This window comes from Onychostruthus taczanowskii, unplaced genomic scaffold (assembly GCF_017590055.1).
Source record: "Onychostruthus taczanowskii isolate IOZ18803 unplaced genomic scaffold, ASM1759005v1 scaffold3, whole genome shotgun sequence".
In the NCBI taxonomy this organism is placed as follows: Eukaryota; Metazoa; Chordata; class Aves; order Passeriformes; family Passeridae; genus Onychostruthus; species Onychostruthus taczanowskii.
In genome coordinates, this window is record NW_024500349.1 from 22,472,184 (window position 1) to 22,491,340 (window position 19,157).

Genomic DNA, 19,157 nt, shown 5'->3' on the forward strand with positions numbered 1-19,157 from the left:
ACTGAAGCTGAGCGTGAATAACTTACCAGCCTGCACTGATAACTTTGCTTTCTGTTTCAGCTCCAGACAGAAATCCCATCAAAGCTTTCATCTCCATCCACGCGCTGAAAGATGACACAGGAGTTAAAGAAGTGAGGCTGAAATTCCTTAGGCTCTCCTAAAGATTTTTCCAAGAATTTTAAAAAGCCTCTTAAAAACGGCGGCAGAGATCGAATGCCGTTAAGGGAGGGGAAAAGAAAAAAAAAAAAAAAAAAGGAAGAAAAAAACTTTGGCAGGCAAACAGTGTCTTACATCAATCTAGCAGTCAGCATCTATGTAGATGTTCTTTCCTCCTTTTGTGCAACACCCCTTCCCTCCTACAGACCACCCAAAGCCCTATAAATAATCCAAGGACTGTATTTTTCCTCCAGATTTCTCTTCAGACCTCAAAGGGAAAATATCAGGCAAAGGAAGGGAGAGAGGGAGAAGGGAAAGTGAGGAGGGGAGAGAGAGAGAAAGAAAGAGTAAAGATGGCTAGTGAATTCAGAAAGAAAATATTCTGGAGGGCAGTGGTGGCTGAGTTCCTGGCCATGAGCCTTTTCATTTTTATCAGCATTGGCTCGGCTCTGGGCTTCAACTTCCCCGTGGTGGCCAACAAAACGTCAACGAGGTCTCAGGACAACGTGAAGGTTTCTCTGGCTTTTGGGTTATCCATCGCTACCATGGCACAGAGCGTGGGCCACATCAGTGGGGCGCACCTGAACCCAGCTGTCACCCTGGGGCTGCTGCTCAGCTGCCAGATCAGCATCTTCAAGGCGCTCATGTACATCCTCGCCCAGTGCCTGGGGGCAGTGGTGGCCACGGCCATTCTCTCAGGAGTCACCTCCTCTCTCCCAGGAAACTCCCTGGGGCTTAATGCTGTAAGTAGAAACTTTGAATTCCTCCTTTCTTTTCTTTTTTTTTTTTTTAGACTAGAAATGTAGCAGCTGTAATTTACTAAAAATGTAGGGGTTCTGTCGGTGCTGGTAACCTCGGAGAGCTCGACTGTTTATTGTAGGAGAGAATCCAGTCCTGACTGATAACCAGAATGTCATAGGGATGGTCCTTCCTCCCCACCCTCATTTAGGAGCTTTAGGACATTCTGGTCATGATCAGTTCTGCTTATGCTTAGTTTTGTACTTCCAAGTTGCTGAAAGGTGGCTTTTGATGCCAATTTAATGCTGAAATCACTGGCAGTTTTATGATCTTTAGTGGTTCTGAGGGTCTCTAAGGTGACATGTTGATTAATGTGCATACATCAGTGTTGTTTTGGCTTCTGTGAGTGTTGTTAATTTTCATTACTTAACTGATGGTTTGTGTATACTGGTGATGGCTGCACTGAAAACTCATGGGAGCAGAGAGGTGGCAGCAGGAGAAATCCCCAAATGTGTGAGCAGTACCTGTTGCGTTAGGTAGAGTGCTCAGATCCTGCCTGGCAGAATCCCAACTGCCCTTTCTGTGCATTTCTGGGAAAAAATTGGACAAATCCTGAATTCTCACGTCTAAACTGGAGGAAAATGTGAGGCAGCTACAGGTAACTGGGGTGCAGGTTCCAGTTCTCTCCTGACCAGATGCTCACATCACGCTGCCTAAAAACTGCCTGGCCACAACTCCTCCTCCTCCTCAAAATGTCATTTTGCTGTTTTTGTTGCAGAATAATAGGAGAGAAAAAAGATAAATACACTTCTAAACTTGAAATCATCCCACTGTCAGTGGGGACAGTGCTACAGCCACTGCAGGACACACAGTGCTATAAATGGAAATTCCTTCTGGTCACTTACTTGACCTGATCTCCTAAGAACAAATATTTCACTTATTTTCCTTGGCCCTTTCTTTCAGGATATTCCTGACTGCAGTTTGTAAATTGAGTTAATTTGAAGTCTTCTGCCTGTTTGAAGTCACAAGGGTATTTGGGGCATAAAACTGCAAATGCAACATCTCTTCTAAAATAACTTAGGCAAAACAGCAATATGGTTTTGCATACTGTAATTTGACATTACAGTTAATTCAGAACATGAGTCAAGTTTTTAAAAGAGAATAAAACTGGATATTAAAGTGATTCCTGGGCAGCTCAGTATCATTCACCCTCGTGTTACTCTGTGAGTTTGCTGCTCACCTCCCTCTCTCCTGGTGCGTGCAGCTATCCCATCCTGCCAGTGCTTTGGAAATTTTGATGGGTTAACTCAAAACATTCTGGGGAAGAAGAGCAAATAATTTTATTGACTCCAGAAGGCTCTGTCTGCAAGTGTGATATGTGATCTTTTCCTCTGAAACCACTGACAGAGGGAACAGCTCAACCACATGGGACAGGGTGTCTGCCCAAGTGGTTTCCTCGAGAGGTCCAACTGCCATTAAACACGGGAGGTCTGGTTTTGGTAGCACTTAAGCTTGGTTTTTCCCTTTTGCTTCCATAAAATCCTGATGACTGGTTCCTTCCTCTAACCAAGGCTTTAAACCTGGCCATTTGTGAAGGGGGATGTAGCTCTCCTTGTCCATCAGTCAGTAACTCCGCAAGCTACAAAAGCAAAACCAGGCAGGGTCAAGTCTCTATCATATAAATTTTACAAATCAATCAGAAATTTCTGTGCAATGGAATAACAGAGACTATAGTTTCTAAATGCTCTGATTTCACTGTTTGTCATTGGAAAATATTCAGAATTTTGTTTCTTTTTTCTTTCACATCCACCTACAAATGTTCTGGCTGGAGGAGCAGTGGGGAGACCCCCCTGGGGATAGAGAGGGCAGCAGCTGTTCTGCCTTGTGAGAGAGAACTAGAGAGGAAAGGAAAGCAAATCCATTCATTTCCCAGTGACTAGCATGGAGTGCCTGGGGAGGGAGGGCTGAGGGGGAACTGAGTCTGAGCCCAAGGCTGGGGGGAGCAGCAGCAGAGGGGCTGTGCGCATGCAGAGCTGATCTCAACGGGGCACATCCTGAATCCACAGCACCGAGGTGCCTCCTCCAGCAAAGAGCTGGCAAAGACAAACCACAGAATTGCTTTTATTATGTTTTTTAACTCTTTCTGAGGATAAGAAGGGGAGGCTCAGAGCTGCCAGCTGCTCTCTCTCCCGGCTGTTCTTCTGGATAACAAGGTGTGGATTCCCTGCTCAGAAAAAAAAAATTGAAAGAGAGTGCTGCTTGTTTGATAAGGTTGTGAAGAGGGTCTGGATGTTTGTGACTTTGTGCTGACCCTGCCGTGCTCTTGGAGATAAGAAGGGGAGGCTCAGAGCTGGCGTCCCTGCCAGCTGCTCTCTCTCCTGGCTGTTCTTCTGGATAACAAGGTGTGGATTCCCTGCTCAGAAAAAAAAAATTGAAAGAGAGTGCTGCTTGTTTGATAAGGTTGTGAAGAGGGTCTGGATGTTTGTGACTTTGTGCTGACCCTGCCGTGCTCTTGGAGAGGTGTTTTCACAGGAAAAATGTGGTGGGGGCAGTGTGTGATGGAGTCAGTGGCCATCCAGTGTTCCCAGTGGATACTGGGTGGGGCTGCATGCCTGAACTTGGATTTCTCCTGCCTGGCTGCAGGTCCTGCACTGAGGGACCAAGCTGAGAACCCATTTCCACTGGCTGCTCTCTAGTCCACAGAGAACGAGGGACAAAGAGAGGCACTTCAACCTCTAGATCTGTTGAGTTGCTTCCAGAGACACCCAGCTGTTCTTTGCCATGCTGAGGCTCCAGGCTTGGAAGCCTCTGCTAAGTATCCAAAATTAAGTGGGATAAATCCCTGTCTTTCTCATTGCACAAAGGGAAGAAAGGCAACACAATCAAATGAAGCACAAAGCCCAGCCATGGATAGTACAAGGCTGAGGAGGAAGAAGGGAGGATGAAAATGCAGGATGTCCCTTTAACATGTTCAGTATTAAGTCTGGTTTACACTAAGACAAGCAAACCAGTCACACATTAGGATTTTCATCCAAACTTTGCTTAAGTCAACAGCCATATTTTTAGTTACTTTGGCTGGTCCCAAGTAAGACATTTTGGAAAACACTCAGAGGTGTATTTAGATTACTGAATCCTTTTAACACACTTAACTTCCAATATATTTTACTAGTGGAGTGTGTTCCAAAGTAAAAACTTTGAGAATTGGAGAAGCTGCAAGAGAATTATTCAGTGTGTTTACTCTCCTAAAAATTTAAATATTTTTCCTTACATCATCTTGTATTTTTTTTTAAAGTTGGATTACTACACGTTACAAATTTCCATTAGGTAAAGCTGTAAGAATAGAGAATACCAGATCCAAAATGCACTCATCTGCCAGCAGAGCTGGCTATTGTCTGGTGAGGACAGATCTGGAGTTTGGATAATGGAACAAACTACTCAGCACAGGCAGTTAATGAACAACAAAGAGCTCAAGCAGGAAAGAGGGGAGAGAAGAGACTTCTGTGCTGTGAAGCAACACAATATTTGCTGTTAAACAATGTTCATCTGGAGAACTTTTAGCAAACTTTTAAAAACACGGTCAGAAAATTTCTTTAGCTCAGGCTATTTTATATATTTTATCTATCTGTAGAGATATATATATAAAATAAGCTGAGCTAAATATATAGGTATATATAAATAATTAGAATTTTGTGACAAATGCAGACACTGCTTCACAATTTTCACAATTTCATAGTTTTTTGTATTTTGGCATAATGATGAGAATGCCAGGAAATGTGTCCCCAAACTCTATAATTTGGGCTATAATTTGGAGACTATTTGAAAACTCTTTCTTCGAGTTTATGATGAAAGATATTATTTTAAAAGTTATAAGTGGATCAAAAATTGTGGGCAAGAAAAACAGACCTGAAGGTAATGTTGCTCGGGTAGATAAAGGGAAAAGAAAAACAACCAAGAATAACAAATAGGAGGGCTTGGGTTTAGAAAACACCCAGTGGACTGATAAATGTTGTTTGTGTAACTAAGAAGCTCTCTGGAAAAGCCAGAGGAGATCTGTGGTCAGTGGATTCAGAGGTCATTTTAAGACAGGTGAATATTCATATGGATGCTATTCCCGGAGCATGGAGAGTCACTTGCTGCTGGAACACCCTTTGAATTTCTGCTGTGACTGGCTGTGTCTCTGCTGCTCCCTGCGGCTGCCCCAGTCAGGATCAGCCGTGGCAGAGCTGGTGCACACAAGGGTGCCATGTCCTTTGGGGATAAACACCCCGTGTCCAGCTCTAGATTTCTCAAGGGCGGGGAAAAAGGAGGTCTTGGCTGTCTTTGACTCCTCATACCAGGCCAGCATCTGCTGCTTTGACCTTTCAGGCTCACCAAAGGCACCCCACAGAACCACAGAATCATGGAATAGTTTGGGTTGGAAGAGACCTTAAAGATCCAAGCCCCTGCCATGGGCAGGGACACCTCCCATGAGACCAGGTTGCTCCAAGCCCCTTCCAACCTGGCCTTGGACACTGCCAGGGATGGGACTGAGTCCTCTTTCCATAACCACTCCCACTTAGCTGGATTGTGATCCAGCAGCATCAGAGCAATTTGGAACCTCAAAGCTGGAGATTTTTAGGTTTTCTTTCCTTTACTGTCTACATGCTCCAGTCTTATTCTGCCACTTGGGGAAGATGAACAATCTTTTATCTCCAGGAGAGTGGAGCACAGGATGTGATAAGATATGTGGATCCTCATCATCTGCAGATGATCTTATCTCTAGAGCATCCATGCTGGTGAATTTTTTCCCAGAAAATTCCCAATTTGCATTTCCAGTGCAAACATAATTTTGCACCAGCACTGGGAATTCCCTTTCATAGTTGAGATCTGCCACACCTTTTACTGTTGTTTGTGGATCAGCACTGAAGAGTTTATCCTGCTATTCCCCACTGGATACTTCTCTTCCTTTAGAAACTTGTCTTAAAGGGGATTCCCCATGGGAATCACCACACTCCCCACATTTGGTCCACACCAGTGGCCTTCTCACCATGGGGAGCAGGACTTGCCTGGTTGCCCTGGATGACTCAGTGTTTGCCTTGTGATTTCCCTGTCTCCTCGTGCCCGCGCCCTACGAGCCCATTCTCCAACCTCCAATTAAACAAAGCCGGCTCGAGTTGGAAGAACATCCAAAATAAACTGAGAGCTTGACAGTGTGAGGGGACAATTGAGTAAGTGATGCTGCTTTTCCTCTGAGTCACTGTGGAAAATTGCAGCTCCAGAGGTGCTGCTGGATGGACAAGACACGCAGCTGAGATCCTGACCTTTAGTGCTTATTGAAAAATTCTTGGATGCCTTTTTTTTTTAATGCAGATAATATTTTGTGTCTTTCTCAAGGCTAGGATGGTGAGGAGCTTCATTCTCCCTGTCTCTGCCCTCTGCCCTGCCTATTTTTGATCCAGGTTAGGCTTCTCCTGCCAGCTTTGCCTCTGCTGGCACATCTGCATGCTTGAGGACTCAAACATTCACAAGGGACAAAAAGCTGCTGCCTTTTTAAAACGAGCAAAATGGTTCCGGTACATGACATTGATCTGGGATTTTTATTTCTTAACAAAGGCTGTTACAACAATAGCTCATTGTTCACTGTCAGTTTTTGCAGCAGAGGGCTTTTAAGGCTTGCCAGCATTGTACTGAGAGGCCCCAGGCAGGGCAGGTGGGACACAGGAAAGGCACCTGCTCAAAACTGGCCACGGTCTCGGCCTCTTTTTAATGAGTTCACACAGTGACAGCAGAAACATCTGGGCTGAGATGTAAACCTGATGGTTATCACCCATCCCCCAGAGAATTTGGGGTTATGGCTCTAATCCTTATCTCAGATCTCAGAGCTTTTTATCTGATTTCCATTTCCATGAAGATTTGCTTAGCGCCTCTCCACTAATAGAGCCATATCCCGGGATTTTGGCAGGGAGCAAGGAGGGATGCAGCAGCACAGCCTTTTCTGGGGCAAGGAGAGGCCCTTGGTGCTCATCCTCCTGCAGCCCTGACCTTTTGTGCTAGAACAGAGGAGATCAAAGTGGTTTTATGCCACTGGATCCAAAGATGTCCATTTGGAAATTGCTCTACAGGTCCCAAACTAAAGGTTTTCTTCATTTATTTCTACTTAGAAATGGTAGAAATTCCTGAAAAGGGTGCACAGGGGTGTTTAAAACAGCGAGTTGTCATAGATCTAAAAACATTATTAATTTTGTAGGTTAGTTAATATTGTAACACAAGTGGAGTGGGATTTTCAGAGAATGAATTTTTTTTTTTGTGTTAGATAACTGTCAAATAAATAAGATTAAAGTAGAACTCATTTTGCCACCAGCCTTCCTGAATGGTCAACAAACCATTAATATTGGTTTCCTTTCCACAGAGTTCTCTGATTACACCAAATATATTTGGGTGTTCTGTGTATATTTGTGTGTTATGTGTTTGCTCACCCCCAAACACACTCACACACCAGAGACAGATGGGCAGAAAGAGTCTTCAGATGAGATAAACCCAAATTTCAATTTTTAATTTAAATTAATTGAAAAATTAAAAAATATATCTAGGAATAGGTGTGGGTTCTGAACCAAGATCTGACATTGCAAGGACCACAGCCTGAGAATAAATGGAAATGTCCACAGCAAGAGAATTAATATTATGGATCAAATCTGGTTAAACTGGTGCAATGGTAAGAAAAAAATTAAAAATCTGGGTTTTTATATCAGGGCTCATGAGTTCTAGCAGTTAATGTGAACATTTAGGGAGCTGAGAATAACATTTCTTTAACCAGAGAATCCTAAAAACTTTTACTATCTACATAGATATTTTTAAGTGAAGCATTTTTAAAGTGAGGATACCAAACCACATCACAAGTACTAAAGGAAGAAAAGATAGCCCCTGAAAAATTTCCTGTTTGTCTCCAGAGGAAATTGCCTGTTTTCTTTAGGGCAGTAGGACATTTTTGCTTATTTGTCCATTCTCCAGCTGAATGGAGAGAATTCAATAACAGAGGGGTTTTTACCTGGTACCACAATTGTCTCCTGGAGGTTTTTCTGGCCTGGCTGGGAACATTCTGAGCCCTGAGTATTTATTAATGTGTGATTGGTGGGAAAATGCTGATCTTCCTGGCATCCAGAGCTGGAGCTGGTATTTGACTGCTGCAGCTCCATTGAACTGAGGAGATCTGAGGCTGAGGCACAACGTCAACCTGTTAAATCAAATATACAGGGCCTGACAGGCATCCTGGAGGAAATTATACACAGCAGGAGGGCGAAAATGTGGCCTGAGAGCTCTGCAAGGCACAACTCCTGGACTAGAAAGGAGTAAAGAAATCCTCTGTGCACTTCCCCGGATGAGTCCTGCGCAACCCCTCTCTAGGAACCGCTGGGAGTGTCACAGAAAACTCAACTTTTCCAGGCTCTCGATGCTAATTCTGTGCCAAGTGGAGTCAATGAAGGCTTTCAGAGCAGAAATGTGGCACGTTTCCTTACCCATTTACACACACAACTCCTCCTGTGGGCACTGTGCTTGGAATGGGTAAGGTCAGGTTTGGCCCCTTTTCCTTCCTTTGTTGGGACTTCTTGCTTGATGAACAAGGTGGAGAAATGGAGGAGCTGGAATTGTCCCCCCAATTCCTGAAATGCATTGCACAGCCTCAGAGATGGTTTTTAACCCCATGGAAATGCCAAGTCTTCAATGCTTATTTATGGTTCATAAATTTTGAGAACTTCACATATTTTCTGGAGTTTGTCTAGAAAAATCAAATGAATATTATTTTTGTGAAAATGCCAACAACCATACTGTTAGGTTTGTACAAATCCAAGTGTTATTCCGGCAACAATATAGAAAGGACGTTCCTATTTGGCTCAAAATTCAGATATGCCCAAAATTCCCCACTGAAATACTACTCCTTCTGGCTGGCAACAGAGGAGATAATAAACAGCTCTGTGGTATAAATGAGTGCTTCAACTATTACAGAAAATTAACAATTTGCTTGGGTTTGTCTGGGTAAAGAAAAAAAAATACAAAACCTCACAATTCCTCATCCTCTGAATAGAAGTTGTTTATTTCTCAGCAACAACATTGAACCAAAAAAAAAAAGTTTCTCCCAAGCAACTTTCCCAGAGGCACATTAAAAAAGTAAAAGTGTAAATAAAAAAAAAATTGCCTTTATCTGACCAGCTGTGCTAAAAACAAGTCCTGTAGAGGAACTTTTACTGCCTGTCTTGTTCTGACATACAAATTTTATGTGCTCTGGTTTCATATAGTGATCATTCTCCCCTCTTTCTCTCCATGGCACTAAAACAGCAAGCCCTGGATAATTTCTCCACGGCCTGCAGAGGGTGGGAGGAGGGAGCTTAGCCTCGTTCCTGGAGGGTGTCTGCTGCCTAAGGAATGGAAAATTTGATTTCTGCTTTGGGAATTGAATGAGTCCCCTTTAGAGCTCTTAAGGCTGTATTTATAGGAAGGATAATCTAGCAGAGGACAATGTGTTTTGTCCCCAGGTTCTGCTGAATGCTTCCATTGTTGATGTAGGATACAATCCAAAGCTAATTTATAAGCAGCTTCTGAGTTCTCCTGTCGTATAATTTTAAGTAAAACTCTTTGCCTGTGTCTCCTTACTAAAGAAATGAGACTTTTGTACTCCCTGAATCCCTAATACTCAATTAATGGGTACAGAAACATCCATTTCAGAGTGATACTGTTAAACAGCAAGGGTAGAAGTGAATAACTGTAGTTAAACAGCCAGGGATGAATATTTGAATCAATTCTGACTATCACTCAAGGTTTATAGCTATGGAGATGTGGGATAGACTTCCAGGAGAATAAAGGTATGTTATCAATATGGAAATCATCAAGTTCTTTTCATGACAGAGCTGGAGCTGAAAGAGTGAGAAAAGTCAAACAAAATGACAGGCAAGACAGTGGGATGTGGTTTGGAGGGAAGTAGGGAGACGAATTTCTGAGATTACATTTGTATAACATCCCATTAAAGAACTTTGCCAGCGAAACAAATGATAGCTAGTTGGCATAAAAAAAAGAATGATTAATATTTCAAAAGAGTGGGGGATGAAGAGAGAATGAACCACCTAAACTATTGTGAAGAGTTTTCCTTATTCAGTAAAAGAAGGAAAGTCAAAGAATGGAAATTTTACGCTATAAGAAGAAAATGCTGTAAAACGACAAGACTTTACTTAAATAAAATGCTAAATTTAAGAAAAATGTCTGCCAAAGCAGAGAAAAGGTAATAATTTAGGTAGGATGGTGAGGATATGCAAGGAAGAGAAGTCCTAGCCATTAAAATTGCTGTGGCTTAAATTTTCTCCCTCAAAACCACACCAGCAGACTGGGCTTGCTCTGGTGTTTCATAAGAATTGGGAAAGCTGGCATTCCCCCTGCTAAAAAATAGACTTTTGCAATACCAGAGGCCTCTTTTCTTTTCAATTTTTTCTTTTCTGGAACCATGAGAAACTAATCCCTGTTATATGAAAGGAAGCTGGGCCCTGGAAGCTCCAATCCAGGGCTAAGGGTTTGCTGGATGAGACGGAGCTCAGCCCCACGTGATGGAACCACCTTGCATAACAAAGTGTCTTATCCATATAACGGGAAACAAGTTTGAACTTGATATACTTTCACTGGTAATGAGAAAAATATGAAGCCACTAGAGAAGTACACAGTGGGGTTTACCTTGGGCCAGTTTAATTTCCTGTCCCTGTTTCTCTTCTGAAGGCAGACAACTCATAAATATCCTGTCCTAAAAAAAAAAAAAAAAATTAAAAAAAAAATCAAAAGGAAAGAAAACATACTATTAATTTGCCCAAATGATTGCTGTGGGAGTCAGTCAGCTAAACATGGCAGTTAAGGGCACTTCTGGGAAACAAATTCTGTGGTTCCCATCTCCTGTGTGATGTTATGGAGAGTTGGAAGCGATGTGGCCACTGCCCATTTCCTAAGACATAAATCAGGTGTTCTTCTCATGTTCATGTCTAGATAATGTTTTTTTGGGGGTTTAACACTCCTCATTTGTATGTCTCTTGAGCCACTGTGCCTTCTTAGTTTCCAGTCAGTTGCATCTCAGGAGTTTTCAGAATAAGATGTGACTTCTGTACACTTACTGAATTCTGGTAGATTTTTATTCCACAACCTTGTCCAGATTCACAGTGAATTGAGGGGGAAAAATATTAATCATGGGATTGTTAAGGCTGGAAATTGTGGAATTCAGCCCACAGGAGGATGCACCTCCCTTGGGGTGTCTACATGCTCTGCTTCTTGTCTGGGAGCTGTGAGGTTGAGGGGGAATTACTCACTGCAATCTGATGCAGCCAAGATTGATTCAGCTGATCAGATAAATGTGTCCACAGACAACTCTCCCATCTTGCCAATGATTCAGCCCATTTCTTATGTGTGTTTCTGGTGCTGCTTCTGTCAAAACACTGACATTTGAAATGAAGTTTAGTGGAATTATTCATGTGAACAAAAAAGGAAAAGAAGTCTGTGTAGACTCTCTTGGAGATGAATATGGGCTTGTGTGTTTCATTTAACCCCTTAGAGCATGTTTGGTTCCTTAAAGCTCTGAGTCCATTCCTCAAGTGTCCCAGGTCTGAAGCCTGAAAAGCTCAGGGAGTTGCCATGCTGTTCTCTGCCCTCTGACAATTTTTCTGTTACCTTAATGAGGATTATTGGACTGCAAAGAGAAGATGTCAGAGATTTCCCAGCAGATGCCTCAAGGACCGATGCAGTGCCAGCCCACATACCCTATGACCACTGGTAAGAGGTACCAGTGCAGGGAAAAAGGCTTTGCAGAGTGGGTACAGGTCACTGGAAAGGGTCCTCTTCATGCCAACACTGCACTAGAAGTGGCTGTGTCTCATTTCAGAGCATTATTTTGTCTATATAGGAACCAGAGACATTGGACACCTTCTATCTTGGATATTTTCAGCAACAGAATAGCAGATGTTAAGAACAACTGTTGATTTTTAATCAGGTCTCTAATGTGTGGTACTGCTTCCTACTAAATTCAGATGAAGCTTCTGGAGTCTGATATTCTACAAAATCTTCCACAAAAGTTCAAAGTTTCCTTAAAAAACTGAATAACATAAAGAAAATGCAAGGAAAGGATGACAAACTCATGTTGGTTGTGTCTCCCTTGTTCTGTCAAGAGCTTATACCATCAGATTTAAAAGGTGCAAAATGTTATCTGGGTAAGACTTGCAAACCCTCCATGAATGAGGATGATAAATATAAATATAAATATAAATATAAATATAAATATAAATATAAATATAAATATAAATATGCACATGTACATTTCAACTTGACAGAAGGGAATGTACCTTCCTATTTTCCCTTTATAAAGCTTTTCTGGGGTGTGCTTGGGATGGTGAACACTGGTGCTGTTCCATGTGTACTATGGATGGCCCAGGCTGCTGCTGCAGGGGTAATTTACCTCTGATCAGGAGGCAAATAAATATTCTGTTATCCTACACTTGCACACTGCAGATCCACAGGCCCCAGCAAAGCAGGACATTCAAGGTTTGCTTGGGTTTGTCCCATTTTGGAGCAGAGCCCGGGGTCCTTGCTCTCACAGTAGAATATTAATGTTTCTGGCAGGCTGTGTAACATTACATGGCTGGAGGAAAGCAAAAGGTTTCCTATGATATTTCCAGGCTTTCTTTGATCCCACACAGCCCATCAATAAGTGTTGATTAGCAGGGAGAATGACCTCAAGTCACGTCAGCTGTAGGATGTGTTTTTCCTGGAGGGAAAGGAAGAATATGATTTCCACCTCTCAAAGATAAGGATTATGACAGGTTTTTAAAGGATAATTTTGCTCTTATTGTCTTTTATAGAAGCCCTTCAAGAGAAGGGAAAGCCCAGTGGTTGGGCAATGTTTAATCTTTTAAAATGTCAAGGCTTTGTCAAATGCTAACACTGATGTGTCAGACCTCAGCTCTGGGTTCCCTGGGGTTGCATTATGATGGAAAAGAATTTGGTTTTTTATCTGCTTTTGGGCATGTGCACATCAATCACTTATTTCCTAAGGCACCTGGCTTTTGGGTTTGGCCATTTGGCCTTCCAAATGTGAGATTTGGGGTTGCATTATGATGGAAAATAATTTTTTTTTTATCTGCTTTTGGGCATATGCACATCAGTCACTTATTTCCTAAGACACCTGGCTTTTGGGTTTGGCCATTTGGCCTTCCAAATGTGAGATAAGATTTTCCAGAGGGTTTATAGTCCAGGTTCTTAAATTGGTTTTGATACAAGGAAACACATTGGAAACCTAAATTGTTGAGAGACAAGAATCCCACTGTCTCTAGAGTGAAAAAAAAAAGTGTTTATTTTTAAAATTTACAAAACCAATAGAATATTAATTCAGAAATATCAAGCATGAATTTCTAGATCCTGCAATTTTCAGTGCATCTTGTATGGATGCATTTATGTCAGACTCATACTTCTCACGTGGATTTCAGTTTCTACTCTGTGGATGCTGAAGGGACCAAAATACCCATCCTTTCAACCAAAATTCCCTTCTATTTATGGACAAACTACTTCTAACTCAGAGGATATTGCTCCTGCATGTTAAAGAACAAGCTATAAGAATACATTATTAGTATCACAGAATAGCAGGATTTAAAAATCAGATTTATGCTACGGAAAGACTAAAATTACTTTTTTCCATTGCTTAGGAATTTGATAGTAAACTTTGGTACAGAGAAGAAGCAAGAAATGTGAACAGCACCTGTGGAAAGTGAAGCAGTTCAGTTAACCATCCTTAAGTTTTAAGGTTTTCAAAAAATTAGCTTTGGGGAAATTGGGGCATATACCACAAAATCAGACTAATAGCAGGATTTCCCGTGGTTTCATTGTTCTGGACAGGTCACAATAACATATAATTATGTTTTTTTGCCACGAATGACCCAGCAGTTTTTAATGCAGGGGCTCTGACTGATGTGATAACCCACTGATAGCACAAATTAATATAAGTTTTGCAGAGCTTGCTTCCTACTCTGGGTCACATTCTCAGTTCCCTGGCCTGTGGCCAAGCTCATGTTTCATCCCATCCATGCAAGTGAATTATTTCTGCATAACATCAAGGTATTCAGCTCAGTTACAGACTTGCCTTGACTTAATGGAGACACCACTGAATACAGCAATTAAAAGCAGAACTCAAAACTTGTTATAACCTAAAATTGTTTACCTCCATGGTTTTGTGTTAGGCACAAGTTTTTAGCAGTATTATATGACAGCATTTCCTGAAATATGACAGCATTTCTGCTCTGTAATGTCCATTTAAGTGAATCCCCATGGTTTCAATATGCTCTACAACACTTACAAGAAACTGCTGATTTCATGACTAATAATGCCATTGGAATATTTACCCCTGACAGTTTCAGTTTTTCTAGATCATCTACTTCAAGAGGAAATTGAAGCACTCCCTTCAGCCCCTTGGGATTCCTTAAATGGGGATTTTTTAAATGTATCCCAAAGAAGTGAAATGAGCTTCATTTTGAGTCTAAGGCACCAAAATGTAGTTCATCTGTGAGTTAGGTGTCTAAACTCTTTGTAGTCAAATGAGATTTGTTTAAAAAAAAAAGGCAGAGCTTTCAAATTGTCTCCTTCATTTCATCAGGTGAATGGATCTTATATCCATCGACTGCATCCTTATCTGTGCAGTTAGAGATACATTGATTAATATTAATATCTAGAGATGTTTTACGTACTTTTGGTCTTCTGTCACATCTACAAGTCTCCCATGAACTCCGTGGAAATCTCAGGGTATTTCCTGTGGCATTACAGGCATATTTTCAGGCAATTAATTCACAGTATAGGTGAAACATTAATATCTTAATATTAATGTGGAAGTCCCTGAAGCAGTGAGTGACTGTCCTGAGGCACCACAGTTCACTTCTGAAAGGTAAACTCTGTTGGAGGTGTCTCTGGCTGATTTGTTTCTCACACGTAGGTCAGTTCCACTCTCACTGTGCCCAGTGGCTGAGTGTTCACTTTGGCTGGAAGCAGCAACGACTCAAAAAAAAGAGTCGTTGTGCCTAGGCTTGAGTACAGCAGGGAGTGTTTCAAAACTAACTTCTCTTAATTTTTTTTCTATTTCTTCCTGTTTTTTCCCCCTGTTAAGCAAAAGGAAACCCCAGGAGAGAAATGGATGTGCAGGTTCATATTGACGAATTAGATGCCTCAGAACTTTGTTACACTGCTTGAAGTCATGCAGGAATGCACGAAATAACCTTTTCCTTCTTGCCTCCATGCAGCTTTCAGAGGGAATCAATGCAGGCCAAGGGCTGGGAATTGAAATCATTGCCACCTTCCAGCTGGTGCTGTGTGTCCTGGCCACCACAGACCGGAGAAGGAACGACGTCTCGGGATCGGCACCTTTGGCCATTGGTCTCTCCGTTGCCTTGGGCCATCTTCTTGCTGTAAGTTTAGCCTTCAGAGGTTATATCTGCTATGTCCCAGCTTGGGGTGGGCCAGTGAGATGATGGGGAAGCTTCATCTGTGCCTCACCTGTGGTTCTCTTTCCACCTCCTAGATTGATTACACTGGCTGTGGAATTAACCCAGCCAGATCTTTCGGCTCAGCGCTCATCGCCAACAACTTTGAAAATCACTGGGTAAGTTGAGTAAATTTGTTTAACTCACAAGAGGCTCTGAAAACACATAACCTATGAGATCAGAAATATTTCAACACATATCATTAGGACCAAATCAGAGAGTTGGCATTTTCATTTCATCTAACAAAGAATATTCTCCTTTAAATCCTGACCATCCTCAGGCAAACAAAAAGTCCTCAGGCTCATTCAGTCTCTGTACTTAAAGTAATACAGTAGATTTTTGTCTGGTTATTCCCCTTTATATTTATTTATTTCAAACATTTTAGTTGTTTAAGCCTTATTACACAGAATCCTGTACTGTGTATTTATTGTTTAAATTAAATTTGTAAAGTGTTACTGCTTAATCTGGCAAAATTTAATTTAGAAAGATTCTTAAGCAGGTTTATAAACTGAAATGGATCATCTAATATTTAAGAGCTAATAAAATGTTCAGCATCTTAAAGATGAGTGTCTGCTTATCTGTTTTCAAGGATAAGTGCTGTGGAAACACTATAAATTTTAGATTATTCCTTGTGTTTAAATGGTGTTAAAATGAGGTGCTTCACAAAAACTTACTTATTTCACCAAAGCTCAATAAAAAAGGCTGATATAAAGTTGTAAATGAACTTGTGTTCTTCAATATATAAAGAGGGCTTGTTCCAACTCTCCTACTCATGATTTTGGCAGCCAGTTGCATAGGCACAGGTGGAAATTTAGTGGTAATGCAATGGGGTTGTGAAAATTTTGGGTACGGATTCCATTTTCATCTAAGGAGTAAAACAAAAAGGAGGACACTGGGGAAATTTTGGCAGTGTCTACCACTTGAACATTATTATTAGGACACTATAGGGAAATAACTAAGTGAGGAGCTGATATTTTCAGAATTTAATAGGAAAAATATTATCCTTTGTAGAGACAGAAGAAGATAGATGTAATAATTTGTGTTAAACTACTGATATTGCTGAATAAAAGAAAGAGTTTCCAGACTCAGTAGTGCTTTGGCAAAGTCTTCAACATCTTCTGTTATTTCTAACAAAATCAACTTGTCTACTAAAATCCTATTATTACCTCTCCTTCTAAATTTTAATTTTCTTAAGTGGTTAGGCCAGTTCAGTCACAGCAACATCACCAGCTAAGCACCATCTAGGGGTAAATTAAGCCCCTAATTAAGTCCTTGTTAAGTATTACTTTCAAATTCACCTATCACGGAATTTAATAGGAGAATAGAAAACTAATGCCTTGTCGTTTTAGAAATTATGCTCCCCTGCCAACTCCATCTGGAGTAGTAGAGATGTTTTAGCAGTAGGCAACTGATATTAAATATCACAATTTGACAGCATAGTCACAGTTATTCACCTCTGGGTCTACCACCAACTCATGGTGACAAATTCCTGTTTTTATGTCACATGGTTAAGTAAATAATCAGGTGGACAGGCTGCAAATTTCACTGTGAAAATCCTCAGAGGAGCCTCAAATGCAGAAATACCTGATGCAATGTCTTGGATTTGTATTCCAGATTTTCTGGGTTGGCCCAATCATTGGAGGAGCAAGTGCTGCCCTGATTTACGACTTCATCCTGGCGCCCAGAACCAGCGACCTCACCGACCGCATGAAGGTGTGGACCAGTGGCCAAGTAGAAGAGTATGACCTGGAAGGGGATGATATGAACTCCCGGGTTGAAATGAAGCCAAAATAAAGAAGGGCATGGAGAGAGGCTAAAAAAAAAAAGAAAAAAAAGAAAAAAAAAGAAAAAAAAGCAGCACATTGGTTTCCGAAGATTTTATCAGTGTTATAGACTCTTTGTAAACCAGCAAGCAGTACTTTGTTTTTTTTAATTCAATACAGTTTTCCTTTTTTTTTTTTTTTTTTTTTTTTTTTTTTTTTTTTTTTTTTTGTTTTTTGTTTGTTTTTACCCCAATCCTAATAGCATTTTTTTATATCTGGGGTTTTTCAATTACAGAGTTTTTAGGTTGAGAAGTCACGACCTAAACAAAATGGGGTGAAGTTTATTTAGGTCACCTTTGCACGACCTAAATAAACTGGGGCTGAAGTTTAACCCTTCCCTTGGTACCACCCAATTTTGAGGTATATTTAGCATGGGGGGTTCTCCTACCATAACACTCAGTAATAAATAGTTCCAATGACCAGTTTGTTTCCTGAAAGAATAGATATTGGGGACAGAGAATCATCTGGACCAACAACGGAGGCCTTACACTTGAAAAACCAGTATTTATACAAAAATGCAAGGCTGGCATCTAATACCAGCAATGAATGGGAAAAAAAACAGTTTCAAATCAGTGTCCAAAAGATCTTTTGTAAGGAAAGGTTACTAAAGATTATTTGCTATGTAAAATTACCCATAATTTCCTAAATTATTGATCATATTTGAGAAAGAGGGCCAGGAAAGTTAGAATTTCCAGACTCACAGGATCTTTCAGACTTTCTAGTGTTTCATTCTCCCTGAACCTCCATCCAGTTTCTTGTGTGGGGAGAATATATGTGACAAAGAAAAAAAATATATATGATATAATAACTCCTGGGAAGTAATAACTAGAATTCAAATTGAAGAGTAGCAACAATGGCAACAAGAGTGATGTGGTACAGGATCTGTGATGTAAACAGGATCTGATGGTTCCTGTGACTACTCTGATTTTGTTCACCTTGTGAAATTTATCATGTGATTTAAAGCAAAACAAGGAGAAAAGAAGTCCCCTTTCTCACTGACCCTATTCCAACAGCCAGCTGTGACCTTCAGGGACCACAAACAGATGAACACATGGTATATTTTCTAATGAGGGACAAATACATAACTGTAAGTCCATTTTGGGGGTGGTTGCTTTGTTTTTATATATATATATATATATATATATGTTTATATATATGTTTTATACAGAAAGCCTAGTGTACTGTTTTGTAAGAAAATAAGAGCATAAAGACAAGTGGAAAGAATTGCAGCAGTGCTTAGCAAAATAAACGACACTGGAAATGAGAAAGAAAATTAACACTCTAAATGACATGGAAGATTATTTTCTGTTTAAATTTGTGTGTGTGCGTGTGCTACTTATGATTTCCTGAGTAACCCAAAGCATTAGCTGTTCCTACCTACTAACTATAGAATATAGTTAAAGCAGACACGTGCTGATATACTTGTTCTGCACTAAACAATTTTCCATAAGAAATGAGGCCCAGAGGAACTGATGGAAAATCAGCACACTCCATCATTCAGCAAAACCCTCCAGAGGTAATGGGATGGATTCTCCTGTCTGAGAGACAGTGTGGGATTGGGAGGTGAGGTAGGATTGGCATAGGAATCAGTATGGATTGGATCATTTAATCAACTTGAGCAGTTGGACAATAAAAAAAGAATAAAAATGAAAATACCAGCAAAATAAACCGGAATATATTTTATCTTTCTTGTCTGCATTTGGTGTGCTATCCCATGTATTGCCTATGTACATAGAGCATGATTGGATTTTGGGGTGGTTTAAAAATAAAAAAAAAATCAGTTGTGCTAACATACAAACTGTTCATGATTCTTCATTTTTAATTTGTCACCATTTTTACATGGCCACCTGTAAGACTGCCAGTTTCTACTTTTCCACTCTTCACTTGATGCTTCCCTTTAGGGAAAGGAATGTTCTTTGTTTTTATG

At 40.7% G+C, this 19,157-nt stretch overlaps 1 protein-coding gene across 1 annotated transcript; it reads left to right on the top strand.

Moving 5' to 3' along the window:
* The first annotated feature begins 402 nt into the window (after nt 1-402).
* On the top strand, nt 403-18,898 carry AQP1 (aquaporin 1 (Colton blood group)). The gene is made up of 4 exons (XM_041408412.1): nt 403-899; nt 15,168-15,332; nt 15,446-15,526; nt 17,022-18,898. The coding sequence occupies exons 1-4, from the start codon at nt 510-512 to the stop codon at nt 17,199-17,201; spliced, it is 816 nt and encodes a 271-aa protein (XP_041264346.1). The 5' UTR covers nt 403-509; the 3' UTR covers nt 17,202-18,898.
* Nucleotides 18,899-19,157: the final 259 nt, after the last annotated feature.